Source organism: Oncorhynchus mykiss, chromosome 5 (assembly GCF_013265735.2).
Source record: "Oncorhynchus mykiss isolate Arlee chromosome 5, USDA_OmykA_1.1, whole genome shotgun sequence".
NCBI lineage: Eukaryota > Metazoa > Chordata > Actinopteri > Salmoniformes > Salmonidae > Oncorhynchus > Oncorhynchus mykiss.
Window position 1 is genome coordinate 51,306,251 of NC_048569.1, and position 21,970 is coordinate 51,328,220.

The 21,970-nt window shown below is 42.6% G+C and overlaps 1 protein-coding gene across 3 annotated transcripts in view; it reads right to left on the minus strand.

Annotated features, from left to right (window-relative positions):
* The window catches only part of LOC110524005 (E3 ubiquitin-protein ligase RNF13), an 86,035-nt gene that overhangs the window by 9,534 nt on the left and 54,531 nt on the right, over positions 1 to 21,970 (minus strand). For all 3 annotated transcript variants that reach the window (XM_021603269.2, XM_021603271.2, XM_021603270.2), the window contains 4 exons: positions 20,335 to 20,422; positions 19,024 to 19,114; positions 18,161 to 18,266; positions 15,904 to 15,997 (listed from right to left, as the gene is read on the minus strand). In XM_021603269.2, coding sequence (XP_021458944.2) covers positions 15,904 to 15,997; positions 18,161 to 18,266; positions 19,024 to 19,114; positions 20,335 to 20,422 — 379 coding nt within the window. The remainder of the gene's footprint in view (positions 1 to 15,903; positions 15,998 to 18,160; positions 18,267 to 19,023; positions 19,115 to 20,334; positions 20,423 to 21,970) is intronic.

Genomic DNA, 21,970 nt, shown 5'->3' on the forward strand with positions numbered 1-21,970 from the left:
AGGTGTTTGATGGAGTTGAGGTCATGACTCTGCACAGGCCAGTCAAGTTCTTCTACAGCAATCTTGACAAACCATTTCTGTATGGAGCTTGCTTTGTGCACTGGGGCATTGTCATTCTGAAACAGGGAAGGGCCTTCCCCAAACTGTTGCCACAAAGTTAGAAGACCAGAATTGTCTAGAATGTCATTGTATGTTGTCGCATTAAGATTTCCCTTCACTGGAACTAGGGGGGCTGAGCCCGACCATGAAAAATAGCCCCAGACCATTATTCCTTCTCCACCAAACTTTACAGTTGGCACTATGCATTGGGGCAGGTATCTGATTTGTCGTTTCCACTGCTCCAGAGTCCAATGGCGGCGAGCTTTACACCACTCCAGCCGACGCTTGGCATCACGCATGGTGATCTTAGGCTTGTGTGCGGCTGCTCGGCCATGGAAACCCACTTTTTGAAGATCCTGACTAACAGTTCTTGTGCTGATGTTGCTTCCAGAGGCAGTTTAAAACTCGGTAGTGTGTGCTGCAACCGAGAACAGACGATTTTTATGTTCTACGTGCTTCAGCACTCGGGGGTCCCGCTGTGAGCTTGTGTGGCCTACCACATCACAGCTGAACCGTTGTTGCTCCTAGATGTTTCCACTTCACAATAACAGCACTTACAGTTGTCCAGGGCAGCACTAGTAGAGCAGAAATTTTACAAACTGACTTGTTGGAAAAGTGTCATCCTATGACGGTGCCATTTTGAAAGTCACAGAGCACTTGTTTGTCTATGGAGATTGCATGGCGGAGTGCTCAATTTTATACACCTGTCAGTAACGGGTGTGGCTGAAATAGCAGAATCCACTAATTTGAAGGGGGTGTCCACATGCATATATCATTTTTTAAACTTGTGTTCTTTACTATTCCATTGAGATTATTAATGAACCTTTTCTGTTCTTAATTTTCTGATTTCTAAATTACATTACTACGAGAGCCTTATTAGATTTTGTAATCTTCCAGTCAAATGCCCATATCAAGCAGTTCAAGTTTTTTTGTGTTTGTTGGTCAGAGAGAAGAAGCATGGCAGCAGAATTCTCTGGTTGAGCAGAATTCACGGTCTGGTCATCTCTTTTCATGAAAGCATGGAATTAAACTACTCAGGCTGATCAAAGGAGCTGGTGTGGGCACATTAATCACTAACTCCATTTCCTGGAACTTTCTACTGGGCAAAGTTAGTAATGACATTACTAATTACCTCACATACATCACGTCAACAAATGTCGGAACAGACCATGCATGACCATGTCATCCGAGAATAAAAAAACTGTTCTTACACAGCAGCATACAACTAATTATTGAAGAATTTTCATCCAACCTTCAACCATGTTTGTAAGATTCTATCTTTAGACAATAATGTTAATCAAACTCTATACGGTTTGATTGGCTGGTTATTATCCCATTATCGCTGATTGCGAGAGACTCTTTTCAACACTACCCTTATCTGACATCGTTGTTGAAGTGGCCCCTAAGGGCCTTTGGGGACCAGTAGTTTAAAAAGAGCCAGAATGTCAATGAATTGCTCCGGTCAGCCAGCCAGCATTCCTGGATCTCAGGAGGAATCACGCTCCCTTACTAAACTAATCAGAGCAAGGAGACAAGAGTGTTTGTGATGCGCACAGATCTGCACAGCTACCTACAGCTAGAGCCAACATGACTGTGGTAAGGCTACTTGCTGTGATCTGTGACGAGAAGGGACTGTATCACAATACTCCTGCCTCACTGTTCACACAGTGTCAGAGCCTCCGCAGCTGCTTTCGCTCTGTGTGAGTGTGTGTGTACTCAGCCCAGGGCTGGAACAGAGCAGAGGGAGGGGAGGAGCACACACAGTGACTCATCAGTCTGAGAGCCCTGGGGAGAGACGGGAGGGCAGGGGTCAGAGGGAGAGCCCGGTCCATCTCATAAACGGGGCGATGGGGTACCATCTTAGGTTCAGTGGTTTTAGAGGGTGAACTGGAGCAAGGGAAAATTAATCTCCCTGGCTTCCTCTGTTTCTCTCTTTCTCTGGAACTGCTGGTTTTGAGGTTTCTGTGTCTGCTCTCCGTCTGGTGGCGAAACCACACACACAGCTGGGCCCCTCAGTCTTAACCAGAGCCAGAAAGCCAGACAAAAAAGCGCACAGTCACATGGTAAGCTTACAGTTCATTCGGGAAGTATTCAGACCCCTTCCACTTTTCCACTTCTTTGTTACGTTACAGCCGTATTCTAAAATGGATTCAAGCGTTTTTCTTCCCTCATCAATCTACACACAATACCCCATATTGACTAAGCAAAAATAGTAACAAAATGTGGAAAAAGTCAAGGTGTCTGAATACTTTCCGAATGCACTGTATATGAGGCTAACTTCATATGGATTATGCAAGGGCTAGCAACAAGGCTGCAACAAAGTCAAAAACATAATTCCACTTTGACATTATGGGGTATTGTTTGTAACACAACAAAATGTGGAAAAAGTCAAAGGTTGTGAATACTTTCTGAAGGCACGGTAATAGTCCTCAGACTGGTATTGTGTGCTAATTACGCTGCTATTGTACATTGCATTGAGATAGGTACTCTAAGCCTATTCAGGCCCCCCCCCCCTTCCTGCCAAATTCCTCATTAGCGCTGCAGGCTAGAAGCACCACACCTCAACGCACAGACAATACGGTAGGCCGGCTCATCAGCTAGCATCTCCCCCATGTCATCCCCCTGCCCAGAGAAGCCTGCATCGCTCAATTAAGGGAATGAATACACGCTTTATTCACACCACCAGAGATATAATTGCATCAGCACACACTGCACTCCTCTGGGATTAGCCTAGAGTTGTGACGAGTCCATAAAACCAAGCCTAGAATGACAGGGAAAACAACTAAAAGGCCTAGTGCGCTAACACTACAATGTGATACCATTAGATTAGCATTAGCATCGCTAACACTGCTGATAATAACACAACTAACCTACAGCCAGAGGACATAGAGGCCAGTGTAGAGAGAAGTTGCTTCTAATTGTCTGTGACTTGTAGGCACTTCTGGGAGATGATGCGATTAAACCATTGTGGCGCATGGTTCCCATCTTCGTGTAACATTTTTCAGTGGGCACAGACTGGTTCCAATCCAAAGCCCTTAGTGACAAGCCTTCTCTTTCAATTGTCCACGCACATATGTAGACAAGCACACACAGTGCCAGTGAAGACCAGGCATCCACTTACTGTAGGTTTAGTTAAAAACCAGACTCAGCATCAGGTTTAGCTGAGGATGGTGACTAAGGGCACCATTCCCACACACACACACTGACCCCTGGTTACGGGCACCCTGCCCAAACACAGCCCGCCGGGAGAATAGACAAGTGGAAGAGAGTGAGGTCATGGAGAAAGGGAAGCAGCAGACAGAAGCACTCAGCTTTGCCTTGCTGCGGTCACACAGTGGTGTTAGAGACAGTTAAAAATACCCTGGGCTGGAGAATGTGAGCTCTGAGTTCTGCATAAAAGGTATAAAAAGAGGTCCGTTCGTGTTGGCACACTGTAAACAATTAGCGCAGAACAAGTCCAACGAGTGATCTAAAAGGTGGCTCCGTGATTCACGCTTGTCATCGCCCACCCCATGTAGAGAGATGTATGGGACGGCTGCAAGACTCGGCCTCGGACGAGTGTGTATCTGGGATGCCATTCCATCCCGGAACACAGCACTGTCAGCCTAGCTATCCAGCTACCTCACCTTCCATGTTGAAATGGCGCCAAGCTGGCAAACTCACTCCAGCCTATTAGGATCAACTAACAAGGTTTGGTATACTCCCCCTCAGGCCTAACAGGCCAATCAAAAAGCAAGGAAACGCTCAGATCATTGCTTTAAATGATAAATTGTCCAATCTCGGTCATTGACTACACTTCCTCCCCTTACCTACCAGTACTTATTCACTCTCCATAAGACGGCGAGGTACAGGCCTTCCGGACTCCCCACAGGCCTATTCCACGCAATGCAAGCAGAGATCCGGTGTGCAGGGCTTAAAGGGTGATTAGGTAGAGCTTTGGTGTCCCCGCTTGGTATCGCCAAACAGTCTGACAGAGCCATCATCCTGACCAACCTGCCCTCTAAATACACCTCTGCTGTCTTCAACCAGGATCTCAGCAATCACTGCCTCATTGCCTTGGGTCCGCTGCCAAACGACCACCCCTCATCACTGTCAAACGCTCCCTAAAACACGTCAGCGAGCAGGCCTTTCTAATCGACCTGGCCCGGGTATCCTGGATAGCTGATGTTCTGAAAGAGCTGCAAAATCTGGACCCCGACAAATTAGCTGGGCTAAACAATCTGGACCCTTTCTTTCTAAAAAATGATCCGCCATAATTGTTGCAACCCCTATTACTAGCCTGTTCAACCTCCCTTTCGTATCGTCTGAGATCCCTAAAGATTGGAAAGCTGCCGCAGTCATCCCCCTCTTCAAAGGGGGAGACACTCTAGACCTATATCTATCCTACCCTGCTTTTCTAAAACCTTCGAAAGCCAAGTTAAGAAACAGATCACTGACCATTTCGCATCCCACCGTACCTTCTCCGATATGCAATCTGGTTTCAGAGCTGGTCATGGGTGCACATCAGCCACGCTCAAGGTCCTAAATGATATCATAACCACCATCGATAAAATACAACACTGTGCAGCTGTCTTCATCAACCTGGCCAAGGCTTTTGACTCTGTTAATCACCACATTCTTATTGGCAGACTCAACAGCCTTGGTTTCTCAAATGACTGCCTCGCCTGGTTCACCAACTACTTCTCAGATAGAGTTCCGCGTGTCAAATCGGAGGGCCTGTTGTCCGGACCTCTGGCAGTCTCTATGGGGGTGCCACAGGGTTCAATTCTCGGGCCGACTATTTTCTCTGTATCCATCAATGATGTCTCTCTTGCTACTGGTGATTCTCTGATCCACCATTCTGTATACTTCTGGCCCCAGACGAGCTTAAATGCCATACAATACTACTTCTGTGGCCTCCAACTGTTCTTAAAAGCAAGTAAAACTAAATGCATGCTCTTCAACCGATCGCTGCCCGCACACGCCCGTCTAGCATCACTACTCTGGACGGTTCTGACTTGTGAATATGTGGACAACTACAAACACCTAGGTGTCTGGTTAGACTGTAAACTCTCCTTCCAGACTCACATTAAGCATCTCCAATCCAAAATTAAATCTAAAATCAGCTCCCTATTTCACCACAAAGCATCCTTCACCCATGCTGCCAAACATATCCTCGTAAAGCTGACTATCTTACCGATCCTTAACTTCGGCGATGTCATTTACAAAATAGCCTCCAACACTCTACTCAGCAAATTGGATGTAGTCTATCACAGTGCCATCCGCTTTGTCACCAAAGCCCCATATACTACCCACCACTGCGACCTGTATGCTCTCGTTGGCTGGCCCTCACTACATATTCATCGCCAAACCCACTGGCTCCAGGTCATCTATAAGTCTTTGCTTAGTAAAGCGCTGCCTTATCTCAGCTCACTGGTCACCATAGCAGCACCCACCCTAGCACGCGCTCCAGCAGGTATATTTCACTGGTCAATGCCACTGTCAGCCAGAGAAATATACTGAGAAGGATTATCACCACAGCAAGCAATGTACTTGGAGTCAAACAGAAAGGCCTGGATGAGATCTTTAAGGTCAGGGCCCTCAGCAAGGATCACAAAATCATTTTAGACCCAAGCCACCCCCTGTACCCGGACTTTGAACTACTCCCCCCTGGACGCAGCAGGAAAAACAGAACTAGACAATAATTTGTGCCAGGTGTGAAATCCCTTCTAAATAGCTCGGGCTCATGTTCAGCAGGCTAGTCTTTAAAAAAAAATATATATATTGGTATGTAACTGTTATGAAAGTAGTAGTGTCAATTTTTGTTTTGTATTTAAACGGCACTTTAAACGTGTACATGACACTGCAACAACATTTCCCCATGGGGACAATAAAGTAAGTAAGTAAGTAAGTAAGTAAGTAAGTAAGTAAGTAAGTAAGTAAGTAAGTATCTCCTCATTGGCCGCCTTTCCTTCCAGTTATCTGCTGCCAATGACTGGAACGAATTGCCAAAAAAATCACTGAAGCTGGAGTCTTAGATCTCCCTCACTAACTTCAAGCATCAGCTGTCAGAGCAGCTTACTGATCATTGCATCTGTAAATAGCACACCCAACTACCTTATCCCCATATTGTTATTTATTTTTATGCTCCTTTGCTTCCCAGTATCTCTACTTGCACATTCATCTTCTGCACATCTATCCCTCCACTGTTTAATTGCTAAATTGTAATTATTTTGCCAATATGGCCTATTTATTGCCTTACCTCCTTAATCTTACGACATCTGCACACACCGTATATAGATTTTTCTATTGTGTTATTGGCTGTACGTTTGTTTATCCCATGTGTAACTCTGTGCTGGTTAAATAAAGGTGAAATAAAAATAAATAAAAAGAGCAAGCAGGAACACAGAGGGATGGAGTTAAGTTGCAGCCGTATTCTACAATGGATTAAATATTTTTTCCCCTCATCAATCTACACACAATCCCCCTTACTGACAAAGCAAAAACAGGTTTATAGAATTTCTATGCAAATGTATAACAAATAAAAAACTTTATCACATTTACATAAGTAAATATAGTATACCTTTACTCAGTACTTTGTTTGGCAGCGATTACAGCCTTGAGTCTTCTTGGGTATGACGCTACAAGCTTGGCACACCTGTAGTTGGTGAGTTTCTCCCATTCTTCTCTGGAGATCCTCTCAAGCTCTGTCAGGTTGAATGGGGAGCGTCGCTGCACAGCAATTTTCAGGTCTCTCCAGAGATGTTCGATCGGGTTCAAGTCCGGGCTCTGGCTGGGCCACTCAAGGACATTCAGAGACTTGTCCCGAAGCCACTCGTGCATTGTCTTGGCTGTGTGCTTAGAGTTGTTGTCCTGATGGAAGGTAAAACCTTCGCCCCAGTCTGAGGTCCTGAGCGCTCTGGTAAGGGTTTTTATCAAGGATCTCTCTGTACTTTGTTACGTTCATCTTTCCCTCAATTCTGACTAGTCTCGCAGTCCCTGCCGCTGAAAAACATCCCCACAGCATGATGCTGCCACCACCATGCTTAACCGTAGGGATGGTGCCAGGTTTCCTCCAGATGTGACGCTTGGCTTGAAGAGTCTTGGAGGTTCCAAATGAATTCCATTTAAGAATGATGGAGGTCACTATGTTCTTTGGGATCTTCAATGCGGCAGACATTTTTTGGTACCCTTCCCTAGATCTGTGCCTCGACATAATCCTGTCTCGGAGCACTACGTACAATTCCTTCGACCTCATGGCTTGGTTTTTGCTCTGACATGCACTGTCAACTGTGAGACCTTATATAGACAGGCCTTTCCAAATCATGTCCAGTCAATTAAATTTACCACAGCTGGACTCTAATCAAGTTGTAGAAACATCTCAAGGATGATCAATGGAAACAGGATGCACTTGAGCTCAATTTCGAGTCTAATAGCAAAGGGTCTGAATACTTATGTAAATAAGGTATCTGTTTTAAGTTAATACATTTGAAAAATTGTCTAAAACCCTGTTTTCACTTCGTCATTATGGGGTATTGTGTGTAGATTGATGAGGGAAGAAAACGATGTAAAGAATTTTAGAATAAGGCTGTGGCAAAAGGGAAGGGGACTGAATTCTTTCCGAATGCACTGTATATCAAACATTTTTCAAATGTACTTAAAGATCCATTATTAGCATGTTTTAACCACTCCTATAAAATGGTACTATCAGTATCAGCAAGGTCTGATTTCACTATTACTGAAACCGGACCCATGTGCTAAGTATGAAGATCCAGTCCATTGTGATGCAAAATCCTAGCAAAATGCATAGCACATAGAATTAAAAAGGTGTTGTTGGAGATAATTCATCCTGATCAGACAGGTTTTTTACATGGATGATACATTGGAGATAATATAAGACAAATACTGGAAACAATAGAACACCATGAAAAATTGATAAACCAGAGCTGTGTTCGAATACCCATACTGACATTCCGACAGTTTCGCTCTCGGAGAGCACACTGGACGCTCGAGCCGAGGAGTAGGGTTGATTTACAGTAGGGCTGCCTTACAACGGCAGTCAAGCACCGAAGCTAATGTTGGCTAGCATGCTAGCTACTTCCAGACACAAATGAGACCACTCTGACCATTTTACTCGCCCTAGCAGAGCTGGTTAGGCAGTTTTCATGTCATCCAGAGCGTTGGTGACTGTAACTATGCTGTTGAATTGTGGGTTTTTTCTAACGTTTACTGGCACCAGCCATATTCAACAGGTTAAATTAAATGAATTATTCTGCGCTCTGGTACACTCAGAGAGAGTGCTTTGAAATCGGAGTATATAGCCAGAGCGAATTTACAAAAGCACCAGCATGTACATTGAGAACGCACAACGACTATACAATTTAGCTAAGCTCGGAATGACGGGAATAATCAAGTCAATCAACATTTGGTAGTTAGTTAGATGGCCTATAGTTAATATACTGGCAAATTGGATGTATAAGTAGCCAACTAACGTTAGGGAGCTAGCTAACATACCGATATCCTATGCGGTTCATAAGGACAGCGTAGCTAACAAATTGTCAGCCAACATAACATGTAAGGTAACGTATTTGAAAAGTCATTACTTTATTACATTGCTCAACATTTTCTAAACATTTGTCATAATTAGTTAAAGCAATGAATTTCTATCCGCTCTTGTTGGACTTCGGCTGCATATTTTCCGCCATTTTCTTCAAATCTGAAAAAGATGAAGCCATGCCCATTTCCTGAAGAATTGCATTATGGGCCCTAAGTACGGAAAGAGTGTCCTCTGCGTGTATACTTCATATTTTGTTAAATTTAGTATGACATCCGGAACTTTTGGCATACTAACTATATCATACTATGACCAAAAAACATGCTATATACTCAATTTACGCCACAAATAGTACGGTATGAGGATTCGAACACTACTCAGGTCTGGTATTCATAGTAGATTTTGAAAAGGCAAGAATTGATATATTCAGGGATGCAAACTAGTCACCTTTCGGCGAAAGTCATCGTTTTGAATCCAAAATAGGTGACCTACGTGATTCGTGTAGATCCGACGAGAAAAGTTTGAGCGGGGAGACTACTGGCTGTATGCGAACTAGTGATGTGCATTTGGAGCAATACTGGCTGTATCCAAGGCACAGCCAAATCGTTCACATAACAGGATGCAGCATGAGACTGAAGAGAGAAGAGAATGGCTAGTTACAGCATCAGCGCGTGCTCTGGAAAGACAGCGGGAGAGTTGAAAGGCAGTTTACCAGTTAACTTACAGCAGCGCGTCCCCTGAACGATATCGAAGAGTTAGGTGATAAGCCTGACCACGGAATCTGGGGTGAGCTAGCTAACGTTACAACATCAGATGAGCTAACGTTAGTAACCTAACCAATTCGTTATAATATTAACTGGTAACGTTATACGACTCCTTGCCATTCCTCAAGTTTTCACTTTACAGTGTATGGTTAACTTTCAGAATGAGAGAATTAGGTGAAAATGAGACGTTGCTTGTTAAACAAGTGTAGCTGGAGCAGGGCCTGGCTTAAGCTGGATGCCACTAGGTGAAAGGAACACCACACACTTTCCCTCTTTCTCACTTTTTCAATACAGTGGATACAAAAGGGTTATGTTAGGTGTACTCGCTGCCTGAAAGAGCAATTATGCCAACAAAGGGTATCATGCTCTGCTGGCACATTGTAGAACAGATGTCCACAGGCAGAAAGTGTACAATGCAGTGTAGCCCAAAGATATTGCTTTTGTTGTGTTGAACTTGACAGTAACAAGTGTGTGAGTGAGAGGGGATTATTACATTTTTTACTCAATAAAATGTCTACTTCTCAGAAAGTAATAAACTGTCAAGAGGAGTAAAACAAGGTTGTCCACTGTCGGCGTATCTATTTATTATGGCCATCGGAATGTTAGCTATTAAAATCAGATCCAACAATAATATAGAGGGGCTAGAAATCCAGGGCTTAAAAAAGGTGTCATAGTACGCTGATGACTGAAGTTTCCTCTTAAATCTGCAATATTGATCCGTGATCAGCCTTATAGATGCCAAATAGATTTCAACTCAGTTTTTCACAATTCCTGACATTTAATCCTAGTAAAAATTCCCTGTCTTAGGTCAGTTAGGATCACCACTTTATTTTAAGAATGTGAAATGTCAGAATAATAGTAGAGAGAATTATTTATTTCAGCTTTTATTTCTTTCATCACATTCCCAGAAGTTTACATACACTCAATTAGCATTTGGTAGCATTGCCTTTAAATTGTTTAACTTGGGTCAAACGTTTTGGGTAGCCTTCCACAAGCTTCCCACAATAAGTTGGGTGAATTTTGGCCCATTCCTCCTGACAGAGCTGGTGTAACTGAGTCAGGCTAGTAGGCCTCCTAGCTCGCACACGCTTTTTCAGTTCTGCCCACAAATGTTCTATACGGGGGGGTAATAGAAAAAACAAAAACACTCAGATATTGGTTAAGCTACGTATTCCAAACTGTGTCAGACATGCGTGTGTCCTGTTCTGTACTATTCAGCAAGAGTGTGGGGTGCCATTAGGTGTCTTAAAAACGAACATGTTCATAGCAGAGCAGTACATTACTTTTTAGGTGTACACAAGTTTGCACCTGTTCTTGCAATAACTGGGGACATGGGCTGGGAACCCTGTGAGGTGAGATGGAAGGCATGTATGGTGAGACTTTGGAATAGACTTGTGGGATATGACAACTACCAGAATAGCTAGTAAAGTTTTTCAATGGGATCTATCCATAGCCTGGGCAACTGAAATGTCTGACCTTTTTCAACAGTCTAACTGTGAACATCTGTACGAAAAACCAAATTAAGGGAGACATAGATATGATTAAAAAACAACTGTTGATGCAATATCACAAAAAAATGGGTGGAGGAGATTAATCGTAAACCCAAATTGAGAACCTTTTGTTTGATTAAGGGTGACTTTTTGTGTGAGAGATATATTATGTATTACCTATCTAAAAACCATAGATTGATATGTGCACAGGTAAGATCAGGGATATTGCCTCTGCGTATTGAAACAGGGCGGTACTGTGGTGAAGTAGAATTATGTAATTATTGTGACCTCGAAGAAATAGAGAATGAAACTCATTTTATCCTCTATTGCCCTTTCTATCATGATATCCGCTTGCTCTTGTTCCAGAAAGCCCACCAGATATACCCTGGCATTATGTGGCTGAGTGATGAGGAGAAATTGAAATTGTTTTTTTTGTCCATTGTGTATTTCCGTTCGCAGAATATTTAGATAAAGCCTGGGATAAAGGAAAAAGGGCTACCTATAATTAAATTGTAAAAATATTTAGCGTCGATGTGGTTAATGGTGTTTGTGTATATAGATTGTGTATAGGCTTGTCTACCATATGAATCTTCTCTTAGTGTCAGACTGGGTTCAAGTGACGTCCGTCCGTCCGTCCGTCCGTACGTACAGTGGGGCAAAAAAGTATTTAGTCAGCCACCAATTGTGCAAGTTCTCCCACTTTAAAAAGATGAGAGGCCTGTAATTTTTGGTGGAAAATAAGTATTTGGTCAATAACAAAAGTTTATCTCAATACTTTGCTATATACCCTTTGTTGGCAATGACAGAGGTCAAACGTTTTCTGTAAGTCTTCACAAGGTTTTCACACACTGTTGCTGGTATTTTGGCCCATTCCTCCATGCAGATCTCCTCTAGAGCAGTGATGTTTTGGGGCTGTTGCTGGGCAACACGGACTTTCAACTCCCTCCAAAGATTTTCTATGGGGTTGAGATCTGGAGACTGGCTAGGCCACTCCAGGACCTTGAAATGCTTCTTACGAAGCCACTCCTTCGTTGCCCGGGCGGTGTGTTTGGGATCATTGTCATGCTGAAAGACCCAGCCACGTTTCATCTTCAATGCCCTTGCTGATGGAAGGAGGTTTTCACTCAAAATCTCACGATACATGGCCCCATTTATTATTTCCTTTACACGGATCAGTCGTCCTGGTCCCTTTGCAGAAAAACAGCCCCAAAGCATGATGTTTCCACCCCCATGCTTCACAGTAGGTATGGTGTTCTTTGGATGCAACTCAGCATTCTTTGTCCTCCAAACACGACGAGTTTAGTTTTTACCAAAAAGTTATATTTTGGTTTCATCTGACCATATGACATTCTCCCAATCTTCTTCTGGATCATCCAAATGCTCTCTAGCAAACTTCAGACGGGCCTGGACATGTACTGGCTTAAGCAGGGGGACACGTCTGGCACTGCAGGATTTGAGTCCCTGGCTGCGTAGTGTGTTACTGATGGTAGGCTTTGTTACTTTGGTCCCAGCTCTTTGCAGGTCATTCACTAGGTCCCCCCGTGTGGATTTTTGCTCACCATTCTTGTGATCATTTTGACCCCACGGGGTGAGATCTTGCGTAAGCCCCAGATCGAGGGAGATTATTAGTGGTCTTATGTCTTCCATTGCCTAATAATTGCTCCCACAGTTGATTTCTTCAAACCTATTGCAGATTCAGTCTTCCCAGCCTGGTGCAGGTCTACAATTTTGTTTCTGGTGTCCTTTGACAGCTCTTTGGTCTTGGCCATAGTGGAGTTTGGAGTGTGACTGTTTGAGGTTGTGGACAGGTGTCTTTTATACTGATATCAAGTTCAAACAGGTGCAATTAATACAGGTAACGTGTGGAGGACAGAGGAGCCTCTTAAAGAAGAAGTTACAAGTCTGAGAGCCAGAAATCTTGCTTGTTTGTAGGTGACCAAATACTTATTTTCCACCATAATTTGCAAATAAATTCATTTAAAAATCCTACAATGTGATTTTCTGGATTTCTTTTCTCATTTTGTCTGTCATAGTTGAAGTGTACCTATGATGAAAATTACAGACCTCTCTCATCTTTTTAAGTGGGAGAACTTGCACAATTGGTGGCTGACTAAATAATTTTTTGCCCCAATGTATGTATGTATACTATTTTACTGCTCTAGGGATGTAATTATTGTTTGGATAACCTTATTTACTATTATGTATTGATTTATTTTTTCACTCTTTATGTGATGCGCAATGCAGAGAACGCCGGAAGAAGAATGATCATTTAATTACCATAGTTAATTATTGTAATGTTTGTTTATGTGTCAATTAATCCCATAAGGGATGGGTTGCCAATTGGCGATTTGACACAAAAATAAAATGTCATGAAATTCATTCATTAAACAGGTGTGCCTTTGTTCATTTGTGGAATTTCTTTCCTTCTTAATGCGTTTGAGCCAATCAGTTGTGTTGTGACAAGGTAGGGACCAAGTCCATATTGTGGCAAGAACAGCTCAAATAAGCAAAGAGAAACAGTAGTCCATCATTACTTGAAGACATGAAGGTCAGTCAATCGGGAAAATTTCAAGAACTTTGAAAGTTTATTCAAGTGCAGTCGCAAAAACCGCACTGGGATGACACTGGCTCTCATGAGGACCACCACGGGAAAGGAAGACCCAGAGTTACCTCTGCTGCAGAGGATAAGTTCAGAGGAGTAACCAGCTTCAGAAATTGCAGCCCAAATAAATGCTTCACAGAGTTCAAGTAACAGACACATCTCAACATCAACTGTTCAGAGGAGACTGCGTGAATCAGGCCTTCATGGTTGAATTGCTGCAAATAAATCCCTACTAAAGGACACCAATAAGAAAAAGAGACTTGCTTGGGTAAAGAAACACGGTGGACATCTGTCCTTTAGTCTGATGAGTCCAAATTTGAGATTTTTGGTTCCAACCGCTGTGTCTTTGTGAGACACAGAGTAGGTGAACGGATGATATGTGTGGTTCCCACCGTGAAGCATGGAGGAGGATATGTGATGGTGTGTGTGTGCTTTGCTGGTGACACTGTCTGTGATTTATTTTCAATTCAAGGCACACTTAACCAGCATAGCTACCACAGCATTCTGCTGTAATACGCCATCCCATCTGGTTTGCGCTTAGTGGGGCTATCATTTGTTTTTCAACAGGACAATGACCCAACACACCTCCAAGCTGTGTAAGGGCTATTTGACCAAGAAGGAGAGTGATGGAGTGCTGATCAGATGACCTGGCCTCCACAATCACCCGACCTCAAACAAATTGAGATGGTTTGGGATGAATTGGACCGCAGAGTGAAGTAAAAGCAGCCAACAAGTGCTCAGTATATGTGGGAAATCCTTCAAGACTGTTGGAAAAGCATTCCAGGTGAAGCTGGTTGAGAGAATTCCAAGAGAGTGCAAAGCTGTCATAAAGGCAAAGGGTGGCTTCTTTGAAGAATCTAAAACATACATCATATTTAGATGTTTTTTTTTTTATTTGTACTTTTTTGGTTAGTACATGATTCTGTATATGTTATGTCATAGTTTTGATGTCTTCACAATTATTCTTCAATGTAGAAAATAGTAAAAATAAAGAAAAACCCTTGAATAAGTAGGTGTGTCCAAACGTTTGACTGGTACAGTATGTGTTTGGATATAATCTATCCGAATGTGATGCATGTCAAGTAACTATACTCATACCATGTAACTACTGTGAAGTGAGAAGTGCCATGTATGTAAAATGTGTGTTTAGAATGTACATGTAACAAAAAAAGAAAAAGCTGTAAAAACAACGTTTATTTTTGTCCTCAGAAGAGGAGGCTGTAGTGGTTGGGCCAATAATAATACAAAATATTTTAACTGCAGCTGATGGAACCATTCCCTGAATTTATGAACTCCCTCTAATGCCTGTGGAAACTGTCAGTCAGACAAGGGTTGTCGCACAGCCACTCACACACACCGTCTCACACAACCACATAGGGAGCTACTTAATATGCATCACCTAGATTCTGTCAAGATCTCCTGCAACTTACTGCACTTACTGTCCCCTGCACAGCCGATTTTTGAACAAGGGGCTTCCTACCCCAAACCAAGCCTCTAAACTCCTTCCAAGTGTGAATACAGCCAACATTCTACTCAGGACTGACATGTGACCAGGTGCAGATGTCAGAAAAACAGTATTTGCAATGCAAAAGCAGGGCTATAAAACCTCCTGAGCTGACCGAGGGGAGAAACACAAAATGGAGAAACCCTCTTCAAGTCCATGACTTCCAATTAAGGAGTTTCAAATCTACCTCCCTCGAGGTAAACAGAATATGTATTTATATAGAGCCTTCTCATATCTGAGATAACGGCATTCTTAATCTGGGGAGTAGGCTCTGTGGAAAATCAAGCTGTATTCATCTCATTAGCTCATGGCACGAAGCGCTGGAGCAGATTGAGGTGTCATAACTCGTTCAAAATGTCACCCGCATTGTGGCCCAGTCGTATGACACAAGGCATAGCGTGGCTAGACCCGGTGGAGATATACGGTCAGTTTGGACTTCTCATCTAGGTCGAGGGTTAGGGTGAGCGTTTAGGGTCAACTGTTCATTGAGGACAAAGGTTGATAGATCTGTGAGTGAGTCATAATACCATTCTAAATTATCTCATACAAGGGTAAGTGTGCCTTCCGATCATAAAGCCAGGTTTCAATCTTTGTGTTGTTGACACATAGTCGGGCAAACAAACTGACACAAAACAATTTTTCGACTCTTTGTTCTCCAATGACAAATTCCAATATACACAGATACTCCCTCAACTTGAACCCGTGTTGAAGCAACCAGCTTTGACATATCCATACATTCACACTAAGTGAGGAAAACATACGGGGGATACCTTACATCCCCACAACAATACACCGATCTAAAAAAGATCAGTGTTGTCAATGCTTACAAACCAAACACAAAACTATTGGTCCATCTCACTTCTCAATGCTGATGTCAAGATAGCTTTGTTGATAGCTATATCCCTCCCTACCTTTATTGTACTTGTGAATGGGAAGTTTCTTCAGCTGGTCCTTGCGCAGACGGCTTCTCCGAGCCCTGTGTCTGCCCTGGACAAACTTGGTGATCTGAGCGAGAAGGGAAAAGTCAAGTAAGTTGGGAAGTTGTGAGTCACTTAACCTTACCCGAAAATCCTGATGAATACCCCAACAGTTTTTTTTGAACCGGGCAACGCTCTTGTACTTCAACCATGCACCCTCTTTCCAAAAGTCTGACGTCACCATTTCATTGATAGTTATTTCCGAAATAAGTATTCTCTGCAGTTAAAAAATACCTCAACCAGTACTCACAAATAGTTGTATGGGCATTTAAAATAATTACATTTATCACATTCTTGTGTCAATTCTTTGGGAAGTGGGATGATTTGGGTAACTGAGACTGCTTTTTAACTAATCAGACAAATCTAATGAGCAAGTTCTCTGTTATTTGTTGCCTAGTTAAATAAAAAATAAAGTAAAATGTTTTGTTGTTGTAGCAGGCTTGATGATATCATCTTCATTACACACGGGAAACTGTTGAGCGTGAAAAACCCAGCAGCGTTGCAGTTCTTGACACAAACAAGTGCACCTGGCACCTACTACCATACCCCGTTCAAAGGCATATACAGTGCATTCGGAAAGTATTCAGACCCCTTGACTTTTTACGATACAACTTTATTCTAAAGTTGATTAAATAAAACATTTTCCTCATCAATCTACACACAATACCCCATAATGACAAAGCAAAAACTTTACTCAGTACTTTGTTGAAGCACCTTTGGCAGCGATTACAGCCTCAAGTCTTCTTGGGTATGATGCTACAAAGCTTGGCACACCTGTATTTGGGGAGTTTCTCCAATTCTCTGCAGATACTCTCAAGCTCTGTCAGGTTAGATTGGGAGTCCCATAGAGTTACGCACAATTGGCCCTGTGTCGTCCGGGTTAGGATTTGGCCGGGGTTGTAAATAAGAATTTGTTCTTAACTGACTTGCCTAGTTAAATAAAGGTAGAATAAAATAAAAAAAACATCTTGACTGTGTGCTTAGGGTCGGTGTCCTGTTTGAACCGTCGCCCCAGTCTGAGTCCCTGAGGTTTTCATCAAGGATCTCTCTGTACTTTGCTCAGTTTATCCTTCCCTCGATCCTGACTAGTCTCCCAGTCTCTGCCGCTGAAAAACATCCCCACAGTATGATGCTGCCACCACCATGCTTCACCGTAAGGATGGTGCCAAGTTTACTCCAGACGTGACGCTTGGCATTCAGGCCAAAGAGTTCAATCTTGGTTTCATCAGAACAGAGAAGTCCAAGCGGGCTGTCATTTGCCTTTTACTGAGGAGTGGCTTCCGTCTGGCCACTCTACCATAAAGGCCTGATTGGTGGAATGTTGCAGAGATGGTTACTCAGTTTGGCCGGATGGCCAGCTCTCGGAAGAGTCTTGGTGGCTCCAAACTTCTTCCATTTAAGAATGATGGAGGCCACTGTGTTCTTGGGGACCTTCAATGCTGCAAACATTTTTTGGTACCCTTCCCCAGATCTGTACTTTGACACAATCCTGTCTTGGAGCGTTACGGACAATTCCTTCGACCTCATGGCTTGGTTTTTGCTCTGACATGCACTGTGAACTGCAGGAACTTATGTAGACAGGTGTGTGCCTTTCCAAATCATGTCCAATCAATTGAATTTACCACAGGTGGACTCCAATCAAGTTATAGAAACATCTCAAGGATGATCAATGGAAATAGGATGCACCTAAGATCAATGTCGAGTGTCATAGCAAGGGTCGAATACTTCTGTAAATAAGGTATGTCTTAATTTTTTATACATTTGTAAAAATTTCTAAAAAACTGTTTTTCACTTTGTCATTATGGGGTATTGATGAGATTTGTTTTTGTAGAATACGGCTGTAACGTAACAAAATGTGGAAAAAGTCAAGGGGTCCGAATACTTTCCGAATGCATTGTAAATCTTTTGTCTTGACCATTCATCCTCTGAATGGCACTCATGCACAATTCATGTCTCCATTGTCTCAGGGCTTGAAAATCATTCTTTAGTCTGTCTGTCTCCCCTTTATCTACACTGGTTGAAGTGGACTTAACAAGGGACAATAATAAGGGATCATAGCTTTCACATTGATTTACGTGGTCAGTCTATTTCATGGAAAGAGCCGATGGTCTTAATGTTTTGTATTCTCAGTGTACATGAATGAATTAATAAACTTTATTGACATTGTTGAGAAGATAGTGCATTTGTCTACCATGAAAACGATGATGAGGATGAGGCAGATTCCCACGATGATGAGGAAGGGGATCAGGTAGTATTCCAGAGGCAGGCTGAAGTCCGGCATGAGGACCACATGACCCCTGAAAAACAACAACAGCGCCATTATGGAGATTTAATTAAGTGTTTATGACTGACAATTAGATACACTCCAATAGTGACCTACAAGGAGTCCTTACGATTGGAGCGTGTCGACATGGCCCATCATCTATAGCATGTCACGAGGCGACTCGTTTTCATTTTACACCTCATGACGTCCTGTCACAGAAACGCCCTCCCATCTGACTAATGTAATTTCACACAGTGAAATAATGGATAAGACGTTTCTATAATAAAATTTTGTGAAGAACATTGCAATATTTCCAGGCAATTGACTGGAAATGTACTATTTTGGTATGTCTGCATGCCAGGACAAAAGAGGTACTAACCCGAATGTATGATTGATATCAGAGCAAAGAAAGAGGCATATTACTGACAGCATGGTAGGAAGAAAAAACAGTCATTCCCTGATTATCTACTGTTCTCTGCATAGCTCTGGGAATGTGATGACAGCATGAGGCAGATCTGCTTTACGATGCCAGCACGTCAATTGAGGCCATTATGACAGAGTAATGTAGCACAAAGAGAAAAATATCATTTTACGTCGTCTTTCCACTGCATTCATAGAATAAATAAATAAATAAATATATATATATATATATGTTTTAAAATAACGCTGACAGATTTATTTGGACAGGATTCTTAGACAGTATGGATAGAGCACGCCAGTTTGGATGTCTCCGTCTTGAATTAGCCTTGATGTTGATAGACATGGAAATTAGATCTTGGTCCGCGACTCACCCCTTGTCATATGCGTAGTCCTTTTTCAGGGAGTCGGCAGTCTCTTCGCTCACAAACACTGATGGAATGTCAATCTGTTTCAAAATATCCACTAAAAGGGAAAAGAGAAGGAAAATATATTTATACATGAGGTGGCCACATATTGATGCCCATCATAAAATAAAATCTAAACCATCATGAAATAACAACACGTTCGAAGGAAGAAATTAAGATTCGATTCACTTATCGGTGAAAGATACAAAAATAGAAAGAACGGTATGTTTGTCGAGGCACTACAGTAAAACATCTGGCATTTCTGAAATCCTTTATTTAGACAGACCATAACTATGGCGAACCACAGATCTTTAAAGCTGTTAGATAGGGTAATTTCCAGGGTCTATGCGACCCTCTGAGCATGAAACGGACTGGCATAGGGAATTTGGGGCAAATGCCTGGTGGGCTGATCCATCTTTAGGCCAATGGGTATTGTTTTTTTTATAATGAGTCTGTTAAGAAATCATTATCATAATTTTTTGGGGGCAGAATTACCATTTTGGCTAATGGGCTGCTGTCCCATTCAGACACCAGCCCAAAGTAGTTTAGTAGAACAGACTATTTGCCCCTGGTGCGCTGATTTATGATTCCATTCTGCCCCTGCGTTGAGGCTGATGCCCACTTGTGCCACCATCTTATATATGATTCTGCTCATGCACGACTGTGGGCATATTGTGGGTATATTACTAGTTGGTAGGGCTCACAGAACCCCGGTGACATAAATCTCTTGGATGGCTGATAAGTTAACAAATGGCTTGCTGACCAACGTTTGAAAAGAACCCATTCAAATGGATGATCCGTCCTAGGCAATTACCAGCATGAGGTGCTGTCTTGATTATTCATGATACATAGTCATACACCCCAGAGCAAGAGGCGGGAGACAAGCGACAAACTATGTGAAGAGTAACCTTTTGAGAAAAGAGAAACTGCACAGATATCCCTCCTCCCAAAAACGTAATTTGATGGTAAACAGGGCACTGTGAATTTCCAGGCCGATCGAGCCGTTTGGACAGGGTTGAACTGTTTGGCGACGTACTGAAAACCAGAGCACCACATTCCTCCACAACGACATTAAGAGTCGGAATTGGCGCTATTGCTGCAGTATCTCTAAGTCCCAGAGAGTCCGAAAGGTCCTCTAGGCTCAGGTTTTGGGAATCAAAGCTGTATTGACCCCGAATGAGGAGACACATGAACAGACAACTGTGTGCAGTGCTGCTGCACGTTTGTGTTTGTGTGTGCAGTGCAGAAGAGAAGGATTGGAAGAGGGGGGAAACTTACGATCATTGGATCCCATGCTGATTAAGTCATCAGAGTCCACGTTGTGAACAATCGCCGCCTTGTACCCGGCCTTCTGGGCGTTAACGACCTGCGGGAGACAAAACATTTGTGTTCATTGTGTGTGTGTGTGGTTTCTATGGATCAGTGTGTGTTCAGCCAGCCCATCCCACCCAAATATCTAAGTATCTTTATACTGTATCCATTCTGTGACAGCTATCTCCGTAACTATTTTGTAACTGACATCACTTCAGGACAGGGAGTGTGTGGTTCAGTTGAATATTTGTCAATGTCCATGCATTTGTATACTATGTGCGTATAATGATAATGACATGCTACATGGACACACCACCACATGAAGGAGAACAAGGCAAGAATTTGCATAGCATGTAATGTAGCTTAACACACTGCATTCTGAAAGAAATCAATGGCTAAAATAACTTATTTGACATAGTAGCTTGTATGTAATCAGTGGTGACCTATCATTCAGGGCAGGTGGGGCAGAGCAGAGGCCAACCTGTTTTGTTAAATTATAGTGTTATTCTTGCATTAATTCGTGTCAAATATCAGTTCAGCATACAGTTAATGAAAGCAGCATACAAACTTAGTCTATTTCTTGAGTAAGGCAGCTCCAAAATGCATTGATTTCAGCCTAGCTCAGTGCTTTCTGTGGTGGAGGAGCAGCCAGCAAAAGCACAGAGCATAGGCGTTGTTAATCTTATCTGGTTGTGCCGTGATTGGCTCAGGGTTCAGTCACTCATGGGGACACTACGTCACCACAGAATCTACTGGAGAGTTAGGCAGTTCAACCCCGCTTGTGTGCTGCCATGGATTTACAGTAAAAGTGCCCTTCCAAGAAGGCTTAAGGTCATTGGCCACATATAAAATTACATCAAATCACATTAGATCTCCCGTAGCTGTGATTGGACTGATCATGTCAACATCATACTTTCAAAATCTTAGGTAGCAAATTAGCTAGCTAGATAAGCAGTCATCATCATGAATCACTTGACGATCTACTGTCTTCACGATCTACAATCTTTGTCATATGACGAGAAATTAGAGATAAAATGTCTCTGTGCCATTGGACATAAACGTCACACAACAAGTCGGAAATCGCAAATTCAACAATGAGAGGTTTGGAAGGAAGCAGTGGCTGACTGAGTGTTGCTTCCCCTGCCTGCTTTTCGGTGGAGAGGGTGTGTGGTCCAAGTCTGGGTTTAAGGATTTAAAACATCTGAAAGTCTCTCAAAACATGAGAATTGTGCATCACATGTAGACAATGCTGTTAACCTGGGATTACTGGGAAAATCAAACATTGTGGCTCAGCTAGATATATAGACGCGCCATGTCCTTCACAACCAACAATCGGAGGAGAATAGGTACGTGCTTGCCAGAATTATAGCATGCATTAAATTGTGTGGTAATTGTGAGTCAGCACAAGGGCATTTTCAGGTGTATTTTTGAGAGCATGCGTGAAGGAGATTACTGGCTACAAAGCCATTATGACGACCAACCCCTTCTTAAGGGTACATTAAGCAAGATCCAAAACAAACCTTTGGATTGTATGTATGACTCCTTTTGCATCTGTACAATACAAAGTGTTATGTTTTGGGAAAATCCAATACAACACATTACT